Raw genomic sequence first — 12,148 nt, 5'->3', positions numbered from 1 at the left:
ATAGAAGGCAATAAGCCCACACCATCACTATTCAGTCTTCTTTTGAGGTGCAAAGTTAGAGCATAACTGCTTACAAAAACCTGCCAATGGCCAAGTCCTTGGAATGTGGCCCTGTTTCACTCCTGACAGGGGCTTCGATTGAGAGGAATCCCCTTCCAGCTAATCAATGGCCTATCGTGAGCACCCATCTGCTCTTCTCTCTTTCAACACAGCAAAGAGTAACCATTTCCTACACCTTTTAGACGTCTCATACAGGAATATTACTTGGTTCTATTAGTGTCTGGGTAACATTTATATTTCACTGGTGATACTGCGCTCATACAATCATACAAATGTTACTGTAGAGATGGCAATGGTCCTGATGATGTACAACCAACATTGGTCTGCAGATGGATGCAGTGTACAAGCACTGTATCTTTGGAATTATATTACAGGTGACATTATACAAATGGTATTATTAGAGTTGCAACCTATGGGTGGTATCGAGCTAGTTTTCTCCAGATTTTATATTTAACCAACAGCATCGTTCAGATAGTTGATACAATTCAAGGCAGAGCATCATATTGATGGTTTTGTACATATACTATTGAAGAACCAGGATCACACAAGATTGGGCAGGGGAATGGTTCAGCCCTGTTGTTATGAAGGTGAACAAAGAGAATCTGAAGGGATTCAGTGTGGCAGGTAGTATCCATGGAGAGAAATGGTCAGCCAACGTTTTGGGAAGGGTCTCTTTATTGAGATGGAAGTAGGAAGGGACAATATCATTTATAGAGGGCGAAAGGGAGGGGGGCTTGGGAGGGGCCAAGAGGTGAGAGGGTATGGGAGAGGAAAAGGTGGGAAAGATGGAGAGAAATGGGGAGTTAACATTCTGGGTCAAAGCCCTCGCCTCTCCGCCCTCTTCCTCACCTGCCCTTATCACCCCTTCGCCCCTCCCCAGCCATTCCCTCCCAGTCTTCTTCCCCTCATTATATACTCGATATCACCCCTTCCTGCATCAAACTCAACCCAGGACTCTGACCCAGACCATTTCCCTCCATGGACCCTGCCTCGCCTTCCAGCTTTCCTCGGTTCCCTTAAGATTCCAGCAGTGTTCGTGTTTCTTCGCGCTAATGGCCCGGGTTCAATCTAGGTTTTTATTGTAAGGTGCTGTGGTGCAGATATGATGATCCCCCTGCCCAAGATGCCATTTACCCTCGAGTTTCGATGGAACATTGTTATACAGACATCCTGTACTCCCAAGAGCACGGTGCTGACCGCACTTTGTGGCACTACCAATGTTTATTATTTTCTCTCCACTGTGGCCAGTACATCGGACAACGGGCTCCCTCCTCCTGCCCCAGGCAAACGATAGCCCGAGCGTTCATGCACAATCCCACGTGTCGGTTAAAGCCCAGGCTGCACTGAACCTACACCTCCGCTGACTGAATCTGCTCCAGACCCCGGGAGCGGATCCCATCTCCCCGTCGACTCCGTGGTCTCCATTCCTTTCCTCTCCTTCCCCACCCCCACCACCCACCCCCTGCTGTACTGTCTCCCCCTGCCTTATCATCGCCGACCCTCCGGCGGGTCTTGGCTCCATGTAAAAAGGACGTGCTGGATCCCGCAAAGGTTCGCCAGCCTTGGTTGAAGCCTCCAGTAACTGGTGACAAGTTGTTCATGTCTCAACGTGAGAGTCTCGGCTGCGCGCTCTCTCTCTCTCTCTCTCTCTCTCTCGCAAACAGTGGGAAAGGTTCAAAGTTTTCAAGAAAAAACAACGCCTTACAAACCTCAAAAGAAAACGCGGAGTTAAAAAAAATATTGGCGTGTCAGTGATCCCACAAACAGAAGCTGCCGCGGACTCACCGACCAGAGCGAGGAGGAGGGTCAGTCCCTGGACCATCATGGTGCCGCTGGCTGCGCCTCGCCCACCGCGTTCAGCACGGACAACTACTCCGGGGCCGGGCATTCAGCTCCCCCAGCGCCGAGCCCCTCCCCCAGGCAAGGGGGCTGCAGTCCTGGGGTGCCGGGTCAAAAATCACCCACTTGCATGCTGTCGCCGTCCTATCTTTCCCAGCTTCTCATCCCGGGAGGGACATCGCGCACCGTCTCTCCGCTCACTCTTGCTCTCCACCCCCCCCCCCCCCCCTTTGTGTCGCTGCTCAGCCGCCGGATTTCGGCAGCGGTCCGCCCACCCACGTGTGGAGACCGCTGCGATGGGCAGGGACTGGCCCAGTCGCTGCGGGCGGGCCATGCATTGGCCCTGGCTACCTGGCTAGTCCACACGGTCAACCCCCCTCCACAGGGAGACGCCGATCCACTCCGCCCTCCTTTCACCCCGTTTCCGTGGGGGTTTGAGTCTCCGGCAGGCAATTCGGTCCTATTCGTCCATGCCCGGCTGAAGTCGTCCCATTTGCCCCCAACCTTCTGAACCTTTCCTATTTGCCTTCCATAGGGTAGAACACGACGGTCTGCAGATCCCGTAAAAGCACAATGCTGGACAATCTCCAGGCAAAGCTGCTGGCAGCTTTCAGGTGCCTAGCAGGGGCCAGAATGATGACAGTCAGCTGGCGACCCAACTCCCCGCTGTCTGACAGTCCCACGCCGGCCGCTCCAGCTCCGTAGTCCCCCGCCGGGGGGCTGTCAGGCAGCGAGGAGGGGGCTGTCAGGTGGCTGCCCCTGCCCGGACTCAGGAGCCAACGTTTGCTCTGCAGCTCCTCTCCCCGCTTCAGACCTTTCAGGTGGCAGAGCACCACTTTCGCAGACACCCGCAAACGCTCCGGAGCCACATTATCCAGGCGATTCCACCTGAAAGCGACTGCATGTAGCAAAGTTAAGAAAACATAACCATGTAGCAAAGAGAAGGAAACATAACCATGTAGGAAAGAGAAGGAAACATAATCATGTAGCAAAGAAAAGGAAACATAACCATGTAGCAAAGAGAAGGAAACATAACCATATAGGAAAGAGAAGGAAACATAACCATGTAGGAAAGAGAAGGAAACATAATCATGTAGCAAAAAAGGATACATAACCATGTAGCAAAGAGAAGGAAACATAACCATACAGCAAAGAGAAGGAAACATAACCATGTAGCACTGAGAAGGAAACATACATATGTAGCAAAGAGAAGGATACATAACCATGCAGCGAAGAGAAGGAAACATAACCATGTAGAAAAGAGGATAATCAACATTTCAGGCTTGAGCCCTTCATGCTGTCCAAATTGTCTCCCCTCCACCTCCCCCCCCCCCCCTATCATTTTCTCCAGCAGCTTACACCTTTTCAGCTTATTCCTTGAGGCCCGAAATGTCGGTTATATATCCTTCTCCCCTAATGGACTGGCTAATTTCATCCAGCATTTTGGTGTGGTTTTTTTTTGGCTACAATCTGCAAACCTTCGTGTTCCAATCATTCAGTTGATCCATTGCAAAACCTCTTCTAGGGAAGTCTATCCTGGATACCTTCTCCTCCTCACTTTCTGCTCATTCCTTGAGGAAGGGCTCCGGCAATATATCTCCCATGGATGCTGAAAGAGCAGCTGAGTTCCCTCATATGCCCACGGCCCTCTGTGTGGAAAAAGTTGCCCTCAGGGGCAATCTTTCATCTCACCTGAAATCTATTCTCATTAATTTTAGATTCCCCTGCCCAGGTAAAAAAGACTGCAACATAGAATGTACAGGCCCTTCAGTCCTTGATGTTGTGCAATGCATATGTTCCTTAAAAATATACTAAACTCTCCCTACCCATTAACCCTCTAATTTTCTTCCATTCGTGTGCTTGTCTAAGGCCCCTTTTCCACTGGCATATTTTCCCAGGAATTTACTGGGTCAGGGTCTAGTGGAGAAGGAAAACAGTCCACATGACGGCATCAAATGATGTCATTTCACACCGGGATTAACCTCCTTGACCCCTACTCATATCCCCGGCATTTGCTGACATCAGTGTGCTGACAAAACCAGTGGAAAAGGGACAGCAGAAAGTCACCTGTTTCCAGGTGAAAATAGAACACTCCGATCCCCAGGGATGATTTGTGTTCAGTGGAAAAGCAATTAGTGCCCCATTAAGGGTGGGCCAATGGAAATGACACAAATTGCTTCCTATCCCAGGACACTGCATGGCCAATAACTGAGATACCAGTGGAAAAAGGGCTTAAGAGTCTCTGAAATGCCACAAAATGTTTCAGCTTCCACCACCATCACTAGCAAGGCATTCCAGACACCCACAGTAAGCTGGTCCACTTACTGTGTCAGGAATCCTCGAACATACTTGACAAATTCCTGCACCATTCCAAAATCTGCCTGCTTACCTGCTCCTCTGTGTAAAAGCCCTACCCCTGATGTCTCCCCTAAACTTCCCTCCCTTTGCTTTGTACATTGATCCTCTGTTTGCTATTCCTGCCCTGGGACAAAGACACTGGCTGTCCACTCTATCTATAGCCCCTTGGGGTTCTCGCTAATCCTACCAGCCAAGGCCTTCTCATGCCCCCATCCAGCTTTCCTAAGTTCCTTCTTAAGCTCTTTTTGGCTAAAAGATACTTTCCATGAGCCCTTCCTGTTTCCTCCTTTCTATATGCTTCCTTCTCCCTCTTGATTTGTTGCCTCACTTGTTTCGTCAACCGTGGTTCCCATTTCCTACCATCCTTTACCTGTCCCAGTGGGACAAATCTAGCCTGAACCCAGCCAAAGTGGTCCCTAAACTTCCTCCACCTTAGTTCTGTGCTTTCTCCCTTGAATATCTGTTTCCAATTTACTCTCACAAGTTCCTGTCTCATCCCATCGTAATTATCTCTTCCCCAATTAAACACATTCCCATTTTGTCTGCTTTTATCCTTATCCATAGCTATGCTAAACCTTAGAAATTTGTGGTCACTCTCACTGGAGTGCTCACTCGCCAAGAGGTCTGCCACCTGACCAGGTTCATGACCCAGAATTAGATCCAATATGGCAACCCCTTCTCATCAGCTGGTCCACTTACTGTGTCAGGAATCCTCGAACACTCTTGACAAATTCAGTGCCATCTATCCCTCTTTCAATTAGGAAGTGCCAGTCAATGTTAGGGAAGTTGAAATCTGTAACAGCAACCTTGTATTTCCTGCACCATTCCAAAATCTGCCTGCTTACCTGCTCCTCGGTGTCCTGAAGGCTATTTGGGGGCCTGTAGACTACTCCTAGTCCAGTGATTGCTCCCTTCCTATTTCTAACTTTGACTCAGTAGACCAGTGGTTTTCAACGTTTTTCTTTCCACTCACATCCCACTTTAAGTAATCCATCAGTGCTCTGTGATTAGTAAGGGTTGCTTAAGCTGGGATGTGAGTGGGAAGGGAAGGTTAAGAATCACTGGCCTAGACCCAATTGTTACTGAAATATTTTGCTTGAGAAAAATTGTCATTGGCCCATTTCTTTTGCTTTGAAACCGTGCACATAACGAGTCAATTAGGGATGATTAAAACTCTTAAACCCCAGCACCTTCCTCCAGTCAAGCCTCTATAACGGCTGCAACCATCCTCATGTTTAGCTATTTAGATAATTTGGCCCCACAGCAGCCTGCTATGCTCCTGGAGGAACTTCCCCACCCATCCACTATGTTACTCAAGCTCTTCTGCTCTAGTAGGACCCAGATGAACCTTTTCTGCATCCCTCCAGAGTCATGACATTTTTGCTACAGCTCTGACTAGGACAGCATACAAAACCCCAGGAGTGGACTCAGCGATGTCTCATGCAATTGCAACATGGCCTGCCAGCTCCTGCACCCATTGCCCTGACTGAAGGCTAATGTGCCAAATGTCTTCTACACCACCTTGTGCCACTGCGTGTCCTCATTCAGTGAGCAATGCAAATGTGGTGGTTGATGACACCACTGTCAGACCGACAGGCTCTTCCACAGGTGGGAGAGGAATTGATTGATGGGCAGGACGGTCGAGGAGACAATGTACTCCTTCAACAATTTGGGGAATCCACCACATGGTAGATCTCCAAAGATCCAACGTGTCGATCTCTCTTCATGGGCCAAAGATTCTCTCAAGTTGGTGCAGGTGTCAAGGACACTAGGAGAGTATCTTTGGAGTATCCTGGTTTGGTAGAGCTTAGAGGCTTGTCTCAGAGGTCAAGGTAACAGCAGTCACAGCCTCTTAGTGCTCCTCCCTGGGGTCCTACTGCCCAGCCAACCCTGTGTGGGTTTATGTTGCCTGTGGATCAAGGCTGGTGGTGGTTTTTGACATTTAAAGTCCACAGAGCACACATCCAAGTTGGTGATGCCCATACTTGGCAGCCCAGACTTTGTGGTATCTGAGAAAGTAGCACTTTGGCACAGGGCACACATACCCCCACCTGCCAAGAAGGAGAATCCTTGGAGAGAGACCTACAGGAGAGAAGACCACAGCAGACAGGTTTCAGTGCAGGGGCCTGATGACTGAAGGCCTCACATCAGGCCACATGCCACTGAAGACAGATTCATAGAAACTGAGTATTGGGACCAGGATCTGTAAGGGTGCCAAGGGCAAGCAGGGGGCCCAATGTGCTTCCTGATTGTATTGAGGGTTGGGAACCAGTCACTGAGGAGGGTGACTCAGATGCCTGGAGCTTGGGCGCACCACTGGACCAGACAGAAAGCCATGCAACTGCAGAGGCACAGGAGGCGGCGACACCGGAGGAGTTTCCAGGATCTGCGGACACTCAATGTCCCTGAAGTGACTCTCTTCTGCTTCTCTTTCTAGTCTTGATGGTGGTGCTGGAGCAGCAGCACCTTTAAGTGCAACTTTCCAGGGAAAACAAACGGTAAAGATTTTTTGTGCACTTGGCAGTAAATGGAATTTTGAGTCATGAGACCTGTTCATTGAAGCTGGTGATATGTACTCCAGCTTCAACAGAAGCAGAAGTGGTCTCCTGGCCCATCGAGCCTGCTTCGCCATCCAATACGATCATGGCTGGTCTGTACCCTGTACTTCAAAATCTCTCTGCATCCTAAATACAATTTAATGAGGCAGTCTCCACTGCTTCCTTAGCCAGAGAATTCCACAGACTCATGACTCTCTGTGAGAGGCAGTTCCTCTTCATCTTGGTCTTAAATCTATTCCCTCAAATCTTGAAACTACGTCTCCTAGTTCTAGCCTGGTGCATCGGTGGAAACAACCTCCCTCCTATCTTATTCCCATTGGGGAAATAGGCCCCACAGCTGATTGAACCTGCCATGGCTATTAATCATTGATTTACACAAACCTCATTTTATATTCTCCAGTCTTTTGTCAACTCATCCCAGGTTCTGCTTCACACAGACACCACCTAAGGTTAGAATGGAGCCTGGTCTCTGGGGCTGTGAAGTAAAGGCTGGACAGTCTGTGCCACAAGATGTTGACCTGGGAGAGAGCAATTACTTTGGTTTTTGAATTGAATTGACTATTTATTTATGTAGCACATTTTAAACACGAAGGGATCTTACTCCAAGGTGCTGCTCATCGATTAATAAAAGAATATCCAGAGCACAAAATCAACCAACACAAAAGACGAGACACTGGACAAGAGAGTCATCTCGCAGAATAGTGATGGGTTGGAGAAGCACGTGGGTGGCGACAGGCTGCCTAAACACACTGGCGCGGCTGTCTAAACCCCGCGCCCTACAACCCTGAACTCTTTGGGCGGGCACTGCAGCTCCCTAGGCAACCATGACAAAAGCAAAGCCAAGACTTATCTGAGATCAAGGGAATCAATACAAATTCTAAGCTGCGGTAGTTATAATGAGCAACAGTTTAAAAAAAGATAACACTCTTGGAGGCTGGTGCATCGTTGGGTATTTAACATGCCAATTGGTTTACCTATCAATCCATTAGATTGAAGATAGAATTATGAAACATTCTCCAGATTTCAGATTTATCATTAGGGTACAGACATGACATCACATACAACCCTGAGATTCTAATTCCTGCGGGCCAGGTAAAATGACCACTTACAGGCAGTGCAAAAAAAAAACGGACTCAACATACACGTGTAAACAAATAAAGAACTGTAAACAAACCGACTGTGCCATACAGAGAGAGAAAAAAAATCACTAAAGTACAGAAGTCAGAGTCCTCAAATGAGACCCTGATTGAGTTAGTTATTGAGGAATCTGATGGTGGAGTAGCTGTTCCTGAACCTGGTGGGGCAAGTCTTGTGGCACCTCTACACCTTCCCTCATGGCAGCAGCGAAAATAGAGCATGTATTGGGGTGGTGTGGGTCTTTGATAATTGCCACTGCTCTCCGACAGCAGCATTCCCTGTAGATGTTCTCGATGGCGGGGAGGGATTTTACCTGGGCTGTGTCACTACCTTTTGCAGGGCTTCCTGCTCAGGGGCATTACTGTCCCCATCCCGGACTGTGAAGCAGCTGGTTAGCACTCTTTCCACCATGCTTCTGTAGAAGTTGCCCAATGTCTTGCCAAACCTCTGCAAACTCCTGAGGAAGTAGAGGGGCTGACTTGCTTTGTTCATGATGCCATTAGTGTGTTGGATCCAGGAAAGATGCTCTGTGATAGTATCTCCCAAGAACTTACATTTGCTCACCCTCCTCCACCTCTGATCCCCCAATGATCCTTGGTTTATATACGTCCAGCTTTCCCTTCCTAAAGTCAGCAATTAGCTCCTTAGTTTCAGTGACATTGAGTGCAAGGTTGTTGTTGGTGTTTCAGTCAAGCTTTCAATCTCCATCCTGTACGCTGACTCATCAACCATTTTTATACAGCTCACTACTGTGGTATTGTCAGCGAATTTGTAGATGGAGTTACTGTCGTACTGAGCCACACAGGGGGCTAAGAATGCAACCCTGTGGTGCTCCAGTACTGATGGAGATTGTGAAGGAGATGTTCTTACCAATGTTTGCTGATTGTAGTCTGGAGGTGAGGAAATCCAGGATTCAAATAAATGGTGGGGTGTTGAGTCCCAGGTTTTAGTCCTTCAAGGTACATCTGCAGGATGTCCTTATCTCTAAAGCATACAGGGTCGCTGCTGCTCCATCATCCGTGAGCTTGTTGGGTATTTGGAAAAGTTGCGTCTCCCTTCTGCTTTTTTTATTGGGTCTTCATTTCCTCCCATCATCAAATCTTCAGCTGAAAGCCTCACTCGTGCCCAAGAGGGGAAGCTGTGTTTGGCAGCCATGATGAGGGGTTGCAGACTCGGGGGAGCAGTGGACCAGAAAACCACCTACATTGCGAAGGAGAAGCAGAGAAGATGACCCCGCAGGACGGTGACCATGGCAGTGAACCAGTGAGAGGGTCAGCGGCTGAGCGACCCACGTAGGCTGCGGGAGCCTTGCGGTCAGGGGATTTGCACAGGCTGTGGACTGCTGGAGAGTGGCTCGCAGGAACTAACTATTTGGAACTGTGATTCAAGGGGAACGCTAAAGGCAAGAAGAGCTCCCGAAGGGCTTGGGTGTGAAAGCTTCCTAATCATATTGTAGGTTTGGATCTGGATCTAAGTAGCTGATAGATGGAACTGGAGTCTATGCAGCTGCAAGAGTGTTGAAGTTTAATCTACAGACACACAGAGTCTGTGAAGGGACTCTCTTTCCTCTGTTGTTGAGGCACTAGGCCATGCTCATGGCAACACTTTGTTTGCCTTACAGCAGATAAAGTCGATCAATTTACTGAATTATTTCGTGACAATAAAAGGAACTGCTGAATTTGTCATCAGTGTCATTTTCAAGGAAGTACACAGGTTTGATTGCGGGGGTACGTACTGAAAGATTTACATTCAGCGTCTTCTGCGGTGAAAGTTATAACAAGGATCTTTGACTAGAAAGAGAAATCGCAGCACATTAACATCATGCCAACTTCTCTTGTGAAACACCAAAGTCTGCAGACACTGTGATTGTTGAGAAAACTCAGAAATGCCAGAGGAACTCAGCAGGTCTCAGAGTGTCCTGAGGAGGTAACGATATATAACCGACATTACGGGCCTGCGCCCGTCATCAAGGTGTGAGTAAAAAGGCAGGCAGGCACCTCAATAAAAAGGCTGGGGGGAGGAGGAGGACATGGACATGAGGGCAGGGGAGGAGAGGAGAGGTGAGAATCAGTCAGGGGAGAGGAGGGGCTCTGTGAATGCAGAGCTGGATGAAAGGAGACAAGGAAGGAAAGAGAAAGAATGCAGAAAGGAGACATAGGCTTAAGTAAAGAGCGAGATAGGGGGTGGGGGTGTTGTTAATGAAAACTTGAGAGGTCAGTGTTAATGCCATCTGGTTGGAGGGTGCCCAGATGTGTAGTATCGGTCTGGCAGTGCATGAGACCATGGACTAAGATGAAGGCATGGGAACAGGGTGGGGAATTGAAAAGGGTCTCCACGTCGGTATCTTCATGATCAACCCCTTCTTTGCTATGTGTACAAACAATAGAAATGTCTTCTCAAACAACACAGTTTGCTCATGAGTTCCACAGCAGGGAACACAGCCGAATCTGCTGTCAGCTGTGTGGCAGTGTTTTTCAATGAAGCGTGTAACTGAGGCCCAGTCAGGTGGAGGCAAAGGATGTCACGATAAAATGAAGCAAAGTCAAATGTTCTCCTTCATTGCAGTGGATTTGATACCTGAGCCCAGATCTCTACAGTTAATTCAAAGTGAACCACAGTCTTTATCATGTGACTGCTTTTATGAGCTCTGAGATCATCAGAAATTATTGGTTTCTATTACTGGTTCATTAGCTAATCCCAGTGTAGTGTGCTGACACCAGGGTTAATTAAAGGAACTTTCAATAATGGTAGCACAAACTAAAGTATGAAGCATACATACACGTCAGTTACACGTACTGAGACACTCATTCAGTTGCACCAACACAGAGCAGGATACATGGATCATGACGAAAAGAAATGAGAACATATCAGAGAGAGGCAATGTTTCCGGATGATGTCAGCAAGGGTTAACGTACTCTTTTAAATGGTATTTTTAAAATTCAATTAAGTACACTAATGTAGCTGTTTCACAGCTGTTTTTTTTTATCGTTTTTAGCCAACTACCTGTTCAGCTGCAGTAATAATCTCACTCCAAATGTCCATTGTACAAGAAACTCAATTATCAGTACTCACACACGGACACACACATGACAGATGGAACCTGCTGCAGAAACGACAGAAAACAAGAGCCAGGAACATGAGCACAACAGATACAGAAACCCCCTTCACAACAGCTTTGGTATCACTATCTCCCACACTACAGAGGTTCAGCCTTAATGATAGCAAAGGATATCAGCGTCTCCCACACTACAGAGGTTCAACCTTAATGATAGCACAGGATATCACCGTCTCCAACACTACAGAGGTTCAACATTCACAACAGCTCAGGGTATCACCATCTTCCACACTACAGAGGAGGTTCAATCTTCACCATCTCCCACACAATTAAATTCTTACTTTAGTTCTGTTTTCACAAGAGAGGATACAAATAACCTCCCAAGGATGTTGGGAAACATAAAGACTAATGCAAGGGAGGAGCTAAAAGAAATCAGTATCTCTAAGGACATGGACTTGGGGAAATTGAAGGGATTGAAGGCCGATAAATCCCAAGGGCCTGATAATCTACATCCTAGGGTACTTAAAGAAGTGGACATTCAGATAGCAGATGCTTTAAGAATTATTTTCCAGAACTCGATAGACTCAGGATCAGTACCCATGGATTGGAGGGTAGCTAATGTTACCCCACTATTTAAAAAGGGGGGTAGAGAAAAAGCAGAGAATTATAGGCCGGTGAGCCTTACATTAGTAGTGGGCAAAATGATGGAATCCATTATTAAGGATGTAATAGCAGAGGATATGACTAGCAGAGAAGGGATCCGACAGAGTCAACATGGATTTACAAAAGGTAAATCGTGCTTGATAAATCTATTGGAATTCTTTGAGATGGTGACAGGTAAAATAGATGGGGGAGAGCCAGTGGATGTGGTGTACCTGGACTTCCAAAAGGCCTTCGATAAGGTCCCACGTAAATGACTGGCTTCCAAAATCAAGGCTCATGGGATTGGGGGCAAAGTATTGATGTGGATTGAGAACTGGCTGGCAGGTAGAAGACAGAGAGTTGGGATAAACAACTCATTTTCTGAGTGGCAGGCGGTGACCAGTGGGGTACCACAGGGATCTGTACTGGGACCCCAGCTGTTCACAATTTACATTAATGATCTGGATGAAGGGATTGGATGTAATATCTCCAAATTTGC

The 12,148-nt window shown here is 47.6% G+C and overlaps 1 protein-coding gene across 2 annotated transcripts in view; it reads right to left on the bottom strand.

Annotated features, from left to right (window-relative positions):
• The window catches only part of LOC138742948 (GDNF family receptor alpha-4-like), a 37,186-nt gene extending 35,084 nt beyond the window's left edge, over nt 1-2,102 (bottom strand). For both annotated transcript variants that reach the window (XM_069897824.1, XM_069897823.1), the window contains exon 1: nt 1,846-2,102. In XM_069897824.1, coding sequence (XP_069753925.1) covers nt 1,846-1,948 — 103 coding nt within the window. In that variant the 5' untranslated portion in view covers nt 1,949-2,102. The remainder of the gene's footprint in view (nt 1-1,845) is intronic.
• Nucleotides 2,103-12,148: the final 10,046 nt, after the last annotated feature.

The sequence above is a fragment of the Narcine bancroftii genome, chromosome 9 (genome assembly GCF_036971445.1).
Source record: "Narcine bancroftii isolate sNarBan1 chromosome 9, sNarBan1.hap1, whole genome shotgun sequence".
In the NCBI taxonomy this organism is placed as follows: domain Eukaryota; kingdom Metazoa; phylum Chordata; class Chondrichthyes; order Torpediniformes; family Narcinidae; genus Narcine; species Narcine bancroftii.
The sequence above is the reverse complement of the archived record's forward strand: the minus strand, read 5'-3'. Positions and strand labels throughout refer to the sequence as shown.